The 18,291-nt window shown below is 38.0% G+C and overlaps 1 protein-coding gene across 16 annotated transcripts in view; it reads left to right on the forward strand.

Moving 5' to 3' along the window:
- The window catches only part of NRXN1 (neurexin 1), a 1,175,924-nt gene that overhangs the window by 899,896 nt on the left and 257,737 nt on the right, over positions 1–18,291 (forward strand). For all 16 annotated transcript variants that reach the window (XM_075863167.1, XM_075863168.1, XM_075863178.1 and 13 more), the window contains one exon: positions 6,325–6,506. In XM_075863167.1, the coding sequence (XP_075719282.1) occupies positions 6,325–6,506 (182 nt within the window). The remainder of the gene's footprint in view (positions 1–6,324; positions 6,507–18,291) is intronic.

The following is an 18,291-nucleotide window of genomic DNA, read 5'->3' on the forward strand; positions in this document are numbered from 1 at the left end:
TGATCATCCATAGCCTCGTATAAAGAAAGAATAAGACTGTGTACGGTTTGTTTCACTTGCCTAAACTCATTGTCTTTGCACAATGATGGCAGTTTGCCTGAAAGGTAGATTCAGATTGCCCCAGTGTTATGTTCTGTATCTAGGGAGCTAGTTCTTATTGATCCATTGGGTCTGTCAGCGTTTCAGGTCACTTGGCTTCCAGCCTGGTTTCTTCTCTTGACTTTGAGATTTGTGCTGTATGAGCTGACTACTAATAGTCTTGCATTTCTTACCTGACTTCAGACAAAGGAACATACAAAAATACATGAAATAACATACCCTCATCGATCTGAGATTGGCGTATATGCAACATTAAAACATATGAACAAGCCTTGTAATTTGCTGTTTTTGCCTCTAATATATTAGGCAAGTAAAGAGCCTTGTATATTATGAACAAACTATAACAGACTTATAGACTGTTGTGGCTTGTAATGTAGGATTTAAAGCCAACCTGACGTGTGATTTCTTCTGTCATATAGGCAGTATATTGTAGAGTAATAGAACTTGAGCTCCCTGACATAGGTTTATATGATTTGAAGTAGTATTTCTGTATAAAAAGCATAGAAAATTCAGACTGGACTCCTAGGAAAGAGTGAGAGTCCTTCTTAGCCCGCCCACACACTGTGATTGACAGCTGTCCCTGTATTAGTGTGTGTACAGAGAAGCCTGTCAATCAGCCAGTGTGGGCGGGGTTAGCAGGACTTTCACTGTCTTTCCTAGGAGTCTGGTCAGGATTTACTCTACTTTCTAATGAGAAATAATTCCCCAAATTCCAAAAACCTATTTATCACAGAGCTCGACATCAACCCCCTATCATATGTCGCTCTTAAATTGTACAACATAAATTACCTGACAGGTTCGCTTTAAGGCATAAGAGTGAGTTCTTTAAATAAAGGTAGTAACTCTCATAACACAGGATTGCTATGTAATGGAGTTTTCTAAGTTACACGTTTATCTTGGCACTATATCTAGTTTCTCCCCCACACTAACTTTGTAATTTACTTACTCTTCCCAAAGTGCCCATTTCTCCGGTCTTGCTAAACGCCACGTGACCTCTGACATCACGTTTCCTTCAGCCTATACTGACCGGACGTATATGGTCACATGGTCTAGGAGCTGATAGTCCTAGTCCAGTAAACAGCACATAATTAGGGACATCTCGCTTGGACAGCATATGATTTCACAGTGGGGGAACGTGCATGCGCGGTCCATGTTGTATTCTTCATTTGAGCTAGCCAGGGAAAAAAAGGAGGGGTCTAATGCACACTGCTTAGAGTGTGCAAGGCATTATGGGACATGTAGTTTTTGCATGAAGCTGAGTAAACAAACATGCTCCAAGCAATGAGAACAAATGGCGCACCCTGGGAACATGAGTATTGGTAAATTAAAAAAAATTATATTCAAATGCTCTCAAGATGTTGGGTAAAGTAGGGGAACTTATTTTATCTATGTTTTTTCTTTTTGGATGGGATTTAGGAAAATCCCTTTAAGTAATTCCTTAAAGGGGATGTCATGATGACAAAAAAGGGTCTGCTTTTTTTTTATAGAAGCAGCACCATTTATTTCCATGGCTGAGTCTGTCATGGCAGTTCAGCCTTATTGACTTGAATGAGGATGAGCCGCATTACCAAAACCCATGAACAAATGTGGTGATGTTTCTGTAAAGAAACAAACCTTTTTTTCCTAATTCTGGACACCCCTTTTTCTGGTGATCTTACCCTTTTATTGGATAATTTCATCTAAACGTGTCTAATGACATGTTATAGAGACATCAAGGAACAAAAAATAGGTCAACTACATGAAAAATATTTCCAATGATACAAATTATTTATCCCTTTGAAAATCATTATATTTTGAGAAATATTATGCATTTGCACCGCCCTTCATGATAGTAATCTGAACGTTCCAGAGCATTTACTAAGAAAATTTTTGAACCATGAACAATATGAGCGAATTACTATTGGTCATAACAGATCATCCTTAGCACTATAGACATAACAGGTAACGTCAAGGATCGTGACATTTTTTACATTGTTGATGAAAATCATCGTCTATAGCCATTTTAAAGGAATTATCTGGTATTGCAGCTCAGCAACCTTTCGCTTGAATGGGAAGGAGCTGCAATACGAGACACAGCCTATGGACGAGGTCCTGTTTCTGGGGAAAAAAAGGCATAGGGAACCTTTTTCTAATCCTGGACAAAATGAAGTTCAATAATCTGGACTTTAATTGATTCTTAGAGAGAAGGCGTTAAGGTACTCGACAAAGTAGTCTATGGCCCAGTTTCGACATTTCCATGTCTCTTAAGTTTCAACATATTGATTGTGATAGAGAACTATTCACTTTAATTGCAGTCGATCATGAGGACCGTGGCAGAAATCCTGAATGTCTCTGGCACTGCTCTACGAATTCCGTCATGAGAAATCTCTAACACAATTTGTACAATAGAATAGTATCATTTTTATATACCAGGTGCTCTATGGGTCTGAGCTCACAGACTTCACCGGGGTTATCTTCTAGCATGTATCCATATTTGAAGATAAACTCTATAGGGCTATGCAATAGCAGAAAACCTGCCAAAAAACACCATCGATAAACTAAAATGTATTTTATCTCCAGTTCTCCAGTCTTACTCTCTCTATATACAATAGAGTTATCGTTTTAGCAATTTCACCACTAAACTAAGCCGTATGTTTTACTGCTACAAATCCAGGGCTGGCTGCAAAGTCCTATGACTATATGAGATTATAATTTAATCCCTCATTTACTTGTCTATGGTGAGTGCAACACTACTAAATCCCTTTCAAATCATGGACAGAGACCATTTATTCCTAGGCAACTGCCTTGAAATCATATTGGATTTTTAACACAGTTAGATATTCAATGCATTCAATACAGTTTGCCTTCTGCATGAGCATGAATTTTAAGATTGAAACAATTGGTTTTGTTTTACTTACATGAACAATGGTTTACCAACTGGGAATCATTTTTACAAAATATCAATAAAAATAAATGAGATGCAAAGTTGGTTTGATTTACAGATGTGCAGAATACTGAATTACAAGGAAAAAACAAAAACAAAACACTTGTAATTGGTTGATTCATAAAATATTATAGCAAGAAATCTTCACTTATTCCGTTTGTATTTGTCATCGGCATACTATTAAAGGGGTTTTCCCATCAGAGACATTTATGACATATCCTCAGTATATGTCATAAATGTCAGATAGTTGCGGGTCCCACCTCTGGGACCCGCACCTATCTCCAGAACGGGTGCAGATAGGGTTACGCTGTTTTCTTAACTCCCGACCATATAACCAGGAAGTGTCCGGGAGTCAGCGAGAACAGACAAAGGTAAAACGGGGTTTAGGGGACCCCGTTCTAGAGATAGGTGTGGGTCCCAGAGATAGGACCGCATCTAGCTGACATTTATGACATATCCTGTGGATATGTCATAAATGTCTCTGATGGGAAAACCCCTTTAATAGTATGCCGATGACAAATACAAACGGAATAAGTGAAGATTTCTTGCCATAATATTTCCTGTGGATATGTCATAAATGTCTCTGATGGTAAAAAAAACCTTTAAGTCAACACTAAACTTAAACTCCATATTTCTACATTTGCTATACATTTAAATGCAATATATTGTTGCCTGTTATCGGTCATTGTAGGTTGGGAAGAGGTTGATAGTAATAGTCTTCAATGGGTTAGACCTCTATGGGGCCTTAGTGTAAGCCAATGAGAAAGAAATTGTGGCACGCTCCATTGGATGCCATATTACATACATGGCAAATGGAGTGCCTATGGATCCATTGTATGGAACCATAGAGACTCTGTATGCCTCTGTTCAGGCTCTGTTCACATGTCTCTGCAGTTTATTTCTGCTGCTTTTATAGTGCAAATATAGTCCATAGAGCTGTAGAGACATAGGGATCACATTAATAATTCCCTTTCCTAGACACAAACACATAGGAAGCTATTTAACCTCAGAGTACTTTTTGGAGAACGGGAAGAAATTTGAATACCCAGTGGAAACCCACACAAAGACTGGGAGAACATGGAAACTCCATGCAGATGTTGCCCTTGGTCATATTTGAACGCGGAACCCCAGTGCTGCAAGGCAACAGTGGTAGCCACATAGAAACCTAGTGTTCCTAAACTTAAAGTATGGTTAAAGTCAATCATTTAATGGCTTATTAGTGCCTTCATTTGCATTCTATTTATGATGACGTTATATGGGCATATAAGAATAAAATAAAATAAAGTATGAGTTAGCTTCTGACATCTCTTTGAGATATTTCAGAAGACATCATTGGCGGTGACCGTGAGCTGAGACACCTACAGGTTACCAGGACAAAAGGTCTGTAGAATATAATAATGTATATCCATACATGGCCATAATTAGAAATCTTCTTTGGAAGAGCCTCTATTCATATAATATGTCAGAAGATAAGTAAACATGGAGCAATTATCATGTACAACATATATGCTTTACAATCCTGGATCTGTTGCAAATGAATATCAGGGATAGTTCATTGTATAAGAAATAAATTGTTCTGGAATTTAAGGCCATGTTCACACGTGGCAGATTCGGGGCAATTACGCAACAAATCTGCACCAACATTTGCATATTTGACAGGTAATTCAGACGTTGCAGATATCACAGCGGACTTGCCACAGATTTCAGCACTTGCATTTCAAAGGCTGAAATCCGCAGTGAAATTCTGCTTCTTCTCCGCAACGTCATGAGCATGCTGCGAGGGGAAAATTCTGCACCGCAGCCTGATTTCCGCACAGGTATTTTCCGCAACGTCTGAACTAAGTTTCCTAAAAATGCATAGAAACAAATGTAAAAAACGGCTGCTGCAGAATTCCACTGTGGACTGTCCACACCGGAATTCAACAGCAATTCCGCCACATCTGAACGTGGCCTTACAGTTGAATGAAGAGAAATATTATCATGTAGAAAATGAAGACCAGAATTAGAGCATAGGGAAAAATAGGTGATATAATAAAATAATAAAAGGTCATGCAATGTAACAATACAGCGAAAATCAGCCGATGGAATCAATGCATCAAATAGGAAAATGTGCAGATAAACATTTCCTCTGCTACACAAGTTATCAAGGTTCTTGGTTCCATCTAGCCCCATGGCAGATCAAAGAGGATATATTGCTATGTATTGCTATGGCAACTCACTTTAATTATGTGTCATCGCAAAAGTGAAGAAACAAAATGGAGTGACAAGTGGTGGGCTGATGCAGGGTAGATCTGTTTGAAAACAAAGAAGAATGACGTGCAGAAGTCGAGCTCTTAGAGGAACACTGCATGGAAAGACAATGGATAAAAAGTTTGTTGTATTCAGTAGTCTGTAACAGACCTGACATTTTCTTTCTAGAATTTTTAGTATTTTTTTTTTAAATTGAACACAAAGATTTACTTACAGATGTAGAAAAGTTTATCTGGACTGTAATAACTAGCTGCAGCGTGATATCACACAATAAAAGCCATTGAAAAAGTCAAGTTAAGGCTGGGTTCACACAGAGTTTTTTGCAGGAGTAAAATCTGCCTCAAAATTCCTCTGCCTGCACGCCGGCAGAGGCCATTGAGCACCGCGGCCATAAAACTCAGCGAAATACACTTTCTCTGCCTCCCATTGATGTCAATGGGAGGCCAGACGCATAAACGCCCGAAGGTAAGGCATGTCGCTTCTTTTTCCAGTGAGCCGGTTCTTCCACTCACGGGAAAAAAACACCTCCGCCTCCCATTGAAATCAATGGGAGGCATTTTCGGTCATTTTTTTGGCGCGTTTTGTTGCGCGGTTTTCGCGTAAAAAAAGCTCGTAAAAAAAACTCAGTTTGAACTCCCCCTAAAGTTTCTTGCGTCAGTGCATTAACTCATTAAGAGATTTCTACATCTGTATGTGTGAGCTTATAATACAAATCAATGAAGGGTTCCAATTGATATAATGTGATGGGAATTAAATGTGTAAAATGAAACAGCGATGAGCCAGTTCTATATAATCATCTGTGACTGAATTCTGCTGTGGAATATATTAAATAAAATAATGATTGTTTTCTTATTTGTATCTGTAGTATTTCAGTTGCATGTTTATAGGGTATTTGTCTTGAAATATTCTCAGTTATTGTATCATTTTTGGCATTGTGTCCTATTTAGAGTATTAATTGCGAAGTTACGTTGAATGCAACATTGTCTTTATGTTTGGTCTTTTCTTTATATAGACGTTATATAACGTGCGCTTCTTTGATTTTTTTTCCACAGCTGGGACAACATACATCTTTAGTAAAGGAGGAGGACAAATAACATATACATGGCCACCAAACGATCGGCCCAGCACACGCGCAGACAGACTGGCTATAGGGTTTAGCACTGTACAAAAAGAAGCAGTATTGGTTCGAGTGGACAGCTCTACGGGACTGGGTGATTACTTAGAGCTGCACGTTGTAAGTAATTTATTCTTGATTTTTAATAAATGACTATTATTATATTATATATTGTGATTATGGATTATAGCTCTTTCACTGTACGCATTATTAAAAAATATTGATTAGATAAGTTATTAGCTACTTAAATTATTAAAGGAATTATTAGTGCTGTTAATGTACATTGAAACCTCTTTGAGACGACCACCCTAAATGACATTGAAAAATGGTCTTCTAGGGCAGTAGTTCTCTCAAAGAAGGTCGTCAGTATACATAGTATATGATGAAAAGGGAAATCTGGTCTAGATAAAGGAGGGGTCTTCACAATGAGGTGGTGTTTTAGAGAGGTTTTACTGTATATAAAAATGGAAACAGAATTCAAGACTAATTTATGAAAGCCTAACTCCAATATAAACTTGAAAATTTGGTTAACCCCCAATATTCTCTCTCACATCACACTCACAGGGGTACAGGAAGCTGAGTTATGGGGAGCTATTAGTTGGTGTTATTGTAGATTATTTTCTTTGTTTTGTTTTGCAACATTGTGCCTGAGTGTAACATGGAATAAAAACTTTGGTTGCTAGACATTTTCTTTCTCCAACAAAATAGTGGCTCTGAAGGGTTAAGATAATGAGCTAAATGAGTGGAGCAACTATTTTCTTAATCCCGGTTAATCAGAAAATCATACTTTTATCTTCATGTCAAAGGTAAAGGAAAAACGTTAACCAAACCAACCAACATTAGGGCCCCCCAAAGATCTTCCAAAATCGCAGCTTTCAGGAACCCCGGATAGAAATACTGGGCTTAACTACAGCCAATTTTACAACTGTATCCCCAAAGCTGAAAGTAGAAATTTTTTCTTGACTTTCCAAACGTCATTGTTATTGATTTTATAGCCTTTTATTTGCACAGTGCACTGCTACTAGTAACACTTGACCAGTGGTAGGTTTGATATCGAATACCAGACCCCTAATTTTTCTTACAAATATTAGGAATCCTGGTTAATTGCAAACAGATTACCCAAAGTATTCAGTATTTCCACATACATGGCCGAATTCATGGTCATCTTCACATTGAACTGAGAAATTCAACCATGTATGGCCAATTCTACTCTCCGCCTTTACTATTTTTATTTTTTATTGTTAATTTAACTGTCAAAATAGGCTCCCATACTATATACAGTGTTATATTCACTATATTTTATTATTACAGAGGTAATAATTGTTACAATACATAGCAACAATAATAGTCCAATGTTACCATTTTTTAATCTTTGGACATCTCCTGGTGTTCAGGCTTGTTACCAGAAGGAAAACGGATTTATTGTATTTAGCAATCCCATAGGGCAAAGTTTACTGTTCTAACTTTTTCAGAACATTATTTATATATTTTTCAATCGAGTTTACTTTGAAGGGTTTGTTCACTTTTATTTCCCCCGAAAGGGATTCCAGTGTTGGTCCCTGGGTTGCTCATACAACATATAGTAAAAACAATTTGCTTTAAACTTGGAAGGCATAGGAAGGTAAATATCCCATATTCGGGCATGTTTTTTTTTCCTTCAAGCATTTTCACAAGACAGATAAGCGATAGGTAGGGACCTTGGCAATTCACTGTTGTCTTATACCAACCTATATTGAGCGTTTATTTCAAGAACTGTTCATGGGAAGTGCTTTATACATCCATAAAAATCTTGCAAAACCATCAGTAAAGTATTTAGTTTATTTTATGTCAGGTTAGAATAGTCTTACAGAGAATGATACCATTTAAGACATCTACAAGTATAGTAATTAATAAATATGCCACATTTAATTGACTTTAAGGCATTCGTTTCTACTCTGAAGATGAAGTTAGTCTAAAGCGGGACACACACAATCCTCATCAACTTCTATGGTCAGTGAGATGTCTTTCCATCCTCAGTCCCTCTCATTGTCCCTACCACTTCCCTTGATGAAAGTTGAAACAGCACCAGACGAAACGATCCATAGAATGCACGTACGCCAAAGTTGTATGGACTTCAATCCCAAACATGGAATCCAAAAAAACAGTAGCGACAGCATTGTTATTTATAAAAGTTTCTTTAAAGTGCCAAAAAATGCATCAAGACAGAAAGCAGCAACTTTTCAACTCAAAATGGTAGCAGTGTCTTTGTCAAGCTCGTCGGCAAAGAACCTGCTACAATTTTGGGTGGAAACATTGCTACTGTCTGTCTGGATGCATTTTTTGGCACAATAATGAAACTCTTTTGAGAGGGATGATGTCACTACTGTTTTCTTTTGCCTACCACTTCCCTTGACATGTGATCTGTAACACACACATTTATAATACACGTGTTTTTCTTCGGCTGCCAACCTCCCCACAACCATTTGAAGTTATAGACAGGGGGGAAATGACTGTCTGTACTGCCTGTGTTTTCTCTATGCTACCACCACAACACACAAGCAGGGACAGTCTTATGTTGGATGCTGACCTATGTGGTACCTTCCGTTAGTGTCCTCCCTCCCCATATGGTTCTTGTCATATAGTGTACAAATAACCATACGAAACAGTACCTAATAGTGCCATATACTGTAATAGTCAAATAATGCTTCTATACATTTGCCTAAATAACAATGCTATACAGTGCTGCCCACCACCACCACCATACATTACAAAAATAATATATTATACATTGCCTAAGCAGCAGTGCCACACAATACCACCATACAGGGCTCAAATAATACCAACGTAAGTCACCAAATAACAGCTCGATGTGTCATTTAATAACAGCGCTATACAATATTAATAAGAATTTTGGTGGTCCTAAATGCCCTTGAGGTGCCCACTCCAGAAGTTGATGCGCCCTTAAAGGGTAACTAAATGTTCAACAAACTTCTGACATGTCATAGTGGCATGTCAGAAGTTTTGATTGGTGAGGGTCCGAGCACTGAGATCTCCACCATTCTCTAAAACGAAGCGGCGGAAGTGCTTGTGTGAGCGCTCAGCCATTTAGTTTTTGTTCGGCTTTTTCCGGAAAGCCGATGTAGCGGAGTACGGGCTCATAGACTTTCTATTGGGCCCGTAGTCCAATACAGGGCAATCCAAAAATAGACAGGGAGGCAGCACTTCCAAAAAACAGACAGAGAAAGGTACTGTTGTACTGAAACGTTGCATAGGTGATTAAAGCTGTCTGTTTTTTGGAAGTGTTGCCTCCCTGTCTATTTTTCGATTGCCCAGTATTGAGGACGTGGATCTGGTCCTATTCAGGCGTGCACCCACTTGTGGTCCGGTGCTGTGGAATTTACATTTATTTCCAGAAAAAGCCGAACAGAAATGAAGGGGCTGAGTGCTCAAACGAGCACTTATGCCTCTTTGTTTTAGTGATTGGTGGGGGTCTCAGTGTTCGGACCCCCACCAATCAAAACTTCTGACATGTCAGAAGTTTGTTGAACGTTTAGTTGCTCTTGAAAACTGGCCATTCCCTGTCATAGTTTGGGGCATGTGGCCTGGTATGTGGGACACAAGTCAAGAGTGACCAGTGTTAATGAAAAATGGCGGGGAGATTGCTCCCGTAAACCTATCTTCCGTATGCCACTGCCCACAGACATATACTTGGCAAAGGATTGCTGTGTCTTTGCTCATCTGTATGCCCCTTTTTATACAAATAACAATACCTGCATTGCAACCTGACATTTTATATAAAGCTGGATGCAGTAAGGCATCATCTATCTAAATACTCATGATATCAAAAGGCGTAAAATGCTTGCAAAACAAGAAGAGTAAGGATGTATTAAAATCTTCAGTCTTGTACTACACATGTGGTCTGTTAATATTAGTTATATTTTCAGCATGATTGCATGAATATCAAGCGATGATAGCAAAGCCATAACCTTGATGGTTGATCTGCTGTTTGACAAGTGTAATAAATGAATTTTCTATTATGCATGCCTGTGCAAAGAATGCTCCGGTGATGTTGTATTGGACAGTTTTTGATCCAAGCCTGCATTTATTCCTGGAATGCGGCATTAAATTACTGATGCATATAGTAATTCAGTTTTGTGAAAAGAAACGGCTGTGGATCAAGAAATTCTACCTCTAGGTCATCTAAGTGTATGTGTAGATCAATACTGCCAAAGCAAATAGAACTTACAAAGGAATTTTAAGGAACCCCTTTAAGGCTATATTATTTTTATTCATCACTGAGATGAACAATGTATTTACTACATAATATTAGTCATTGTACTGTTATGCAATGATCTGGCCTAGTTATGTTGTCTCCGAAAATATACTACATAAGAGCCATGTTTTATTGTTTGGACAGTGAGATTACTAATTAAACAATGAACACGTAGTCAGATCTATTACACATTCCTGCGGTCCATTTAGTATCCGATTCTTAAATCCTAATCATATAGGACTTCTCCGATTTCATAACCCAATCCTACAAAAGTAATTATCAATTCTACACCCACTTGTCATTGTTATAGGTTTTCCTGCTATTGGATATTGTAAGGTGCTGTCATTAATCTTCGTTAATTAACATTTTATTAAATGACTGGAACCTGGCTGATATGATGTCCTTATTTATCAGTCTTAGAATATAATTCTTCTCTAATAAAACAAAATGTTGTATTATTGTATATAGCCTCTTATAGAGCCGTTTAATATATCCTAAAACACAAATGTTCCATTAATTAAAAAGCTAGCAACAGTTACCCATAGGAACAAATTAAATAACTAAACAAATTTTGAAATTCCATGTTTCAGTGATACTTGTTGGTTGAAAGTCTAGTTTTGACATTGGTGGCTGTACTACCAAGCACCTGTTATCTGATCCTGACCCAGGAGACACATGACAGGGACATGGTTCATTGCTTGGGGTCAACAGCCAGCAATATGGTTCAGACCCTGGTCCCTAGTTTCAATATGAGATCCATGGTGATGTCATTGGCACACATCCGTAAACTGCCAACAGGTGGTGAAGAACATGCAGGAGTTACCCCAAGAGCGACAAGTGAGTCCTGAGTCACTCATTGTATAAGGAGATTGTCATAAATGCTAAGCTACTCTTTTGGAACAATTTTAGAAAAGCATCTGTCATCTATTTTCTATAAGATACCCTACTGAAGAGAAGATATTATGTGCACTTGCATCCTTTAAGATCTTCTAAAAGACCCAGGAGGCTCATGTATTTTTCCTTCCAACTGCTCAGGTTCTGTCATTTTCTGCACTGACTATCTTCTCTATAGTAGGCCGTCTAATACATGTCCTAAAATAAATAGCTCTTTCTAGTGACATACATTCTTTATAGTTGTTTCAATGCTGGAGCTTCACTCTTGTGTGCCCGGCATGATGTTTTCCAGCTGTTGGAAGCTGCAAATACTATTGTGTTCTAAGGAAACTAAAAGAGCTGGCAGATTTGTCTGGTTCCACAAGCTCTAAAAACGTGCATCTTCATACAGTGTTATTCAAAAGCACCTGGGTCCCAAAAAACTGTAATAGGGGCCTCCAAATATCACACATCATTTATAGGACTGGTTTCCTCATATGGGTCAGAAAGACCTTTTGGGCTTCCTCAGACGTCAATCCCCAGGTGCCACTGCAACATTTAAACTCTGTAGGGTTAAGGCACTTTTACATTGGCCAATCATCGGGGGAATGGAACGATCAATCCTGATCATTGAACCGTTTGTCGGCTGATTGCATCTTTAATGCGGTTCTAAAAATGATCGTTGTTGGCAGCACATCTCCTGTATAAACAGGGTACATGCTGCCAAATGTGTACAGTTTCATAAATGCTTTATGTAAATGTATCTAAATGAGCGGTAATCAATGTTTTATATCGTCAATCGGGACTCATATACCGACATATATCTGCCGGTGTAAAACGGTCCTTACTTCCCAGATATCATTATTGGATTAAACCTTTATTTTTGGGGGTACCCTGATAATATTCTGCTCAGTGGCGTAGCTAGAGGAGGGGCAGGGGGGGGGCAATGGCTCCAGGCCCACTGAGATGGTGGAGCCCGTCATTCCCTTTGCTCCACCGCCCCCACCATGACAAGCACAGCCACGCTTCAGTATAATTTCATCTAGCAAATGTGCCACACACTATGCACGTCTGCTAGAGCACGCCTCTGACGCTGCCCGTCAGGAGCAGCAGAAGCCTGGGTGTGATGAGAGGGTGAATAAGCATCCCTCCCTGATGGAAAAAGTTATATAGTTAGGTTTTATATACAGGGATAATGGCTGGCCAGGCTGGTATATACAGGGATAATGGGGGTTATATACAGGGATGATGGCTGGTATATACAGGAATAATGGTTGGTATATACAGGGATGATGGGGTTATATACAGTGATGGTGGCTGTACCAGGCATCATCCATGTATATAACCCCCATCATCCCTGTATATAACCCACATCATCCCTGTATATACCAGCCATCATCCCTGTATATACCAGCCATTATTCCTGTATATAACCACCATCATCTCTGTATATAAAACTCATCATCCCTGTATATTATCTCCATAATCCTTGTATATAACCCCATCATCCCTGTATATAACCTCCATCATCCTTGAATATAACCTCCATCATCCCTGTATATACAAACCATCATCCCTGTATATAACCATCATCTCTGTATATAACCTCTGTCATCCCTGTATATAACCTCAATCATCCCTGTATATACCAACCATAATTCCTGTATATAGGAATGATGGAGGGGTTATACACAGGGATGATGGCTGGTATATACAGTAACAGGGATGATGGTTGATATATACAGGGATGATGGGGGTTACATACAGGGATGATGGGGTTATATACAGGGATGATGGAGATTATATACAGAGATGATGGCTGGTATATACAGGGATAATGGCTGGTATATACAGGGATGATGGCTGGTACATACAGTAAGAGGCATGATAGTTGGTATATACATGGATGATGGGGGTTATATACTCTTTTATTCACTTTCAGAGGTCTGACACACATTCTAATGCACACTCCTCTGTCAAATGTCAGAGAAAAGATTAAAATCTATGTACACCTTTTATATATTTAAGTGTGTATCAGTGTGATTGGTGCAAATGTCTAATTCATTTTTATTCAAAAATATTTTTACTTTTTGAGATACAGCTGCTTTGTATCGTGTATACAGAGCGGCTTTATCTAGTGCTGAGACCTGAATCCGTCAAGGCTGGACACCTGACACCTAGGATTTACCTGTTATCGTTCACATCTAAGTTATGAATTTAGGCTTCATTCACATCTGTGTCTGGCTTCCGTTCATGGGTTCCGTCAGACCTTTCCGTCAGGGGAACCCATGAACGAAAACCAAATGGAAACCATAGCTTTCCGTTTGCATTACCATTGATTCGACTACACTATTGATTCCACCAAAAAAACTTAAACCTTACAAAATGGAGAAAAAACCGGAAACCATTAGCAACGAAGCGTTGCTGTTGATTTCAATGGTAATGCAAACGGAAAGCTATGGTTTCCGTTTTGGTTTCCGTTTGTTTTCCGTTCGGTTTTTGTTCATGGGTTTCCCTGACGGAAATGTCTGACGGAACCCATGATTAGAACCCCGATGCAGATGTGAATGAAGCCTATGAACGGAAACAGCTCGTTCCCGCGTGTTACTTGCATTGGAGGGACCCACTGGGTTGGGGCCCACTCAAATTTGTTTCGACCCCCCCCTATGCTAAACCCTTAGTTACAATTCTGAATCTGCTGCAAGACTGTTTGATCAGAACACTCTAATGGCTACAGACTGTTTCCGATAATTGCTTCTTATTAAATTGTCTTACATTATTATGTTTTTATTAAGAGTGAAGTCCCCTGATTACTATATAATATAATATAATCCATTTTATAATATTTAAATTAGATCACATTTAAGGTTACTTTAATGCTTATCAGGATCTTAGCAAGTATGGAAATGTTAGAATGCTTATCTCCTGCATTTGGAATATTGACCCATATTTTGCACTAGGATTTAGGAACTAGTGGACTTGCTAATTAAATGCTTATTGCCTAGGGAGCAAATGGTGAGATTTAAATTGAGTACATAATACCACAAAGTCGTTTAAAATCAAGGACAGGGATCAGAATTTCTGCATTGTACGGGGATTTCGACAAAAGGCATAACTGACAATTTGGTCGAATATATTCATCTGAACTATTCTGATAGCTCCTAGTATAGATACATTAATATGTAGAATTTTATTCCCCAAGGTGTCACGGTGACCCTTTGTTTTCAAATGCATTCGTTGTGACCTGAAAGTATCTGAGGCTACAATGAAATAACAGCTACTGTATATCCTTTATATAACCTATCATTTTAGAAGTTCAACTAGTTATTTTTTAATGTATTTTTTTTCATTCATACTTTCCCGATTCATACGTGACTGATTAAATGTGCTTAGCGCAGAAAAATCTGAAATTCGCACGCTTGAGGAGTTTCCATTATCGCTAATATAAAATATCTAAAAGTATGGAAACAGGTTAAAAATAAATATCAAGCCTGCTCACATGCCACAAACAGTTATAGATTATTCTGCGGATTATTGTATTTTCAATTTCTCTAATCCCTATTTTCCTTATCCACATGATTTATCAGCTTGAAATGCAAACTCAGCATTTCAGAAATACGGGTTCAAAATGGACAAAGTATTATTTCTAGGAATGTACCAGAGTGTGTTGGATTTGTGAACCTGTGTGTAAGAACATATGGGGCTTTTGATAAACTGTAAAGCAATGAATACAAAGTTTTACTTGTAAACAGAAAATATGAGTCATAAAAATCTTGCAGTCAAAGACATCGTAGACCATATATATATATATATATATATATATATATATATATATATATATATATATATATATATATAAATGTATTCCACTGGCTACAGCATGTTCACACTACCGTTATGGTCCATTTAGTCTAGTTTATTGTGCATCTCTTTCTTTTAAAAAAAATAAAAATAAGAATAAACCTAACGGAATCACTAGAAATCAATGGGATCTGGGATAATAAATACATCAAGTACTCCATCCAGGACAGGGTCGGCCTTAGGTTGGATAATGCCTTGGGCAGCACCTTCTATTGACATCTCCCCCTTACGATGTACCGTATAGTGTCCAAATAATATAATGATACAACCCCATTAATGCCGAAGCAGAACGTATGTCAAATACACATTCTGGCCCACATTTACTAATACTGTCTACTAGTCAGACCGCATTAACTAAGACCAGGCAGGCAGAAAATACACCAAATGTATCCCAGTGGGGCATGCTGCATGATCATTTTAGCACAGATTGCATGGCCAGTGTGGCACTTTTATCTTCCTTATGCTCCTTTCGATCTGGCTTATTTCGTGCCAGGTTTTGGCACATTTTTGCGCACATTGGTGCATTTTAAGCCACACCTCTTTTCCTCTTTGTCATGCTCCCCTCTTTGAACACTAAAAAGTTTCTAATGAAGTGCAAGCATCGAAATTGTGCAAAGCTGCGCTAACTTGCACCAAAATTTTGAGCATTTTTCAACACTTTCTAGACCCAGAGACAGTAGTAGATCTGCCCCAGTGTGTGTATGTATATATATATATATATATATATATATATATATATATATATATATATATATATATATATATATATGTAATATAGTACAATATAAAGTATAAATATTGTGTGAGGGGCTTAAACTGCAATTGATGCAGGCAAAAACTCAATACCCCCAGTGATTTAATATTTATTATGTAATCATATCCTAGGATGTGCCAATTGTGGGTTCTACATAAACCTCTTTTGGGGAATATTATCATTAAAAAAAAACCTGGTAAAATGAAGTTTTACATGGAAAACTAAGCAGATCTAAATACCTATTTTACCAAAATTACAATTTATCCGCATGAATAAACCAAAAAAGCTATAAGAAAAAATCATAAGTTTTTAAAAAACAGCAAAGTCATAGCACAATCACCCTCTATATCAAGCAATGCCATCTACAACACAAAGGCTAAAAGTGTGACAGCATGGTGTCAGTATAACATGTAGTTTGTGTAAATGAATGAAGAATAAGGAATAGCCAGATTTGGTAAATTGCCCCACTAATATTTATAAGACATGCAGCAGGAATGTACGCAGTAAAGCTTAACAATTGCTAATTACGGTTAACATTCAAGAATATTGCTGAAATACAAAAGCAATGAATAAAATGGCCATGAAATATAAAAGGTCAGCAACAGAACACGTCCTTGTAGAACGGTGGCTGCTGTGAGGACGATAAGCACAGTAGGCAGCCAGTAATCCACAGGAACTTGTATTAAGAAGTTAAGTCGTAACGTTCAGGACTTTGCAGGTTGTGGGTAACATCAAATTTAAGGAACACGATGTAAAGTGATGTAAATGGTATGGTGAGTAGTTTTAAAGTGGGAATATAGAATAGGAATGTGTCAACTTTATTCTTTTTCTTAATGCATATGAGTCAAAACTGTGTGCAAAAAAAATTATTGTTGGATTTAAAATTTCACTTGAATGACAAAGATGAGGATAAAGTTCTGTCACACAAAAGCACTTTTCTTCCTTGTTGTCCTGTCAACACTTAACCATCTGTGCTCTATTTTTGGGAACCTCTCTTATTCAAAGTTTTACTGAAATAGCTTAGGTCATCTGGACCACTCTCTAGATCAGTGGTCCCAAAGCTGTGGCTCTTCAGCTGTTGTGAAACTACAACTCCCAGCATTTCCAGACAGCCACAGTTTTTGCTAGTACCCTGATAGTTGTACTTTCACATTAGCAGGAGAGCCACGGACAAGAGACCTCTTACCTGAATACAGATGTGTCCTTCCTTACATTTCTATTATCTCAACATATCCTGAGTATGTGGCACGAGATGACCAGCATTAAAAAAAAAAACATGATTCCGTGATACTCTGTCACGAGATGTCTATATTATATGTGTCTATGTATCGCCCCCCCAGTGATTGTGATGTGAATTTCCACCTGTAAAGGGTTTTGCTCGCATGTCTCGATGTTGTAATGAAATGGTTTCATGACAAATTGGAGTCCTTATCCAAATTCAAGCAAAGGTAATGGTGGACACATCTGTATGCAGGTGTAGTTTTATTTACATAGTAAACTCGTTGAACATACAGGTTATATAATCAACAATGAACTATTTAAATCCTAAAAATGGTATACACCCTAACCACTGCTCATCTTTATGATGCCAGATCCCGGGCCCCCCAGAGGATTATTTGCTTCTCTGGTGGACCAAGTGACCCTATACTCATCAATGATTGGTGAACACAATCCCTGAGCATTAAATAATTACCATTAGTTCTAAAAATAAAAACCTGTGGTCCCTATTCCCAATATTCTTATAGCTAGGCAGGTGCCTGGCTTACCTTCTCTTTGTAATGTCCTGGGGAATAACGGCTTACTGTAAAATATGCTGCTACCGCAAGCGCTACAAGCCATAGTAGTTCAGTGGATAGTATGGTTGCCTTGCAGCACTAGGGTTATGGGTTCTAATCAGGGTAACGTTCCCCCAATGTTTTTTGGGTTACTTCTAGTTTATTGCAATGTGAAAAAAAATATGAGTAAGTTAATTTTCTTGTTATAAAATAGTTTATATAGTGTGAGCACTTAATCCATGGGCATTGTGACGGAGTGGTTATGTTCTCTGTACAGTGCAGCGGAATATGTATTCACTATATAAATAATGAGTAATTAATAATAAAATAAATACAGATGCTACCAGGAAAAGTTTCCATCGAATAAAATCTTTCAGTATGCAAAGAAGT

Source organism: Rhinoderma darwinii, chromosome 4 (genome assembly GCF_050947455.1).
Source record: "Rhinoderma darwinii isolate aRhiDar2 chromosome 4, aRhiDar2.hap1, whole genome shotgun sequence".
NCBI classification, from domain to species: Eukaryota; Metazoa; Chordata; class Amphibia; order Anura; family Rhinodermatidae; genus Rhinoderma; species Rhinoderma darwinii.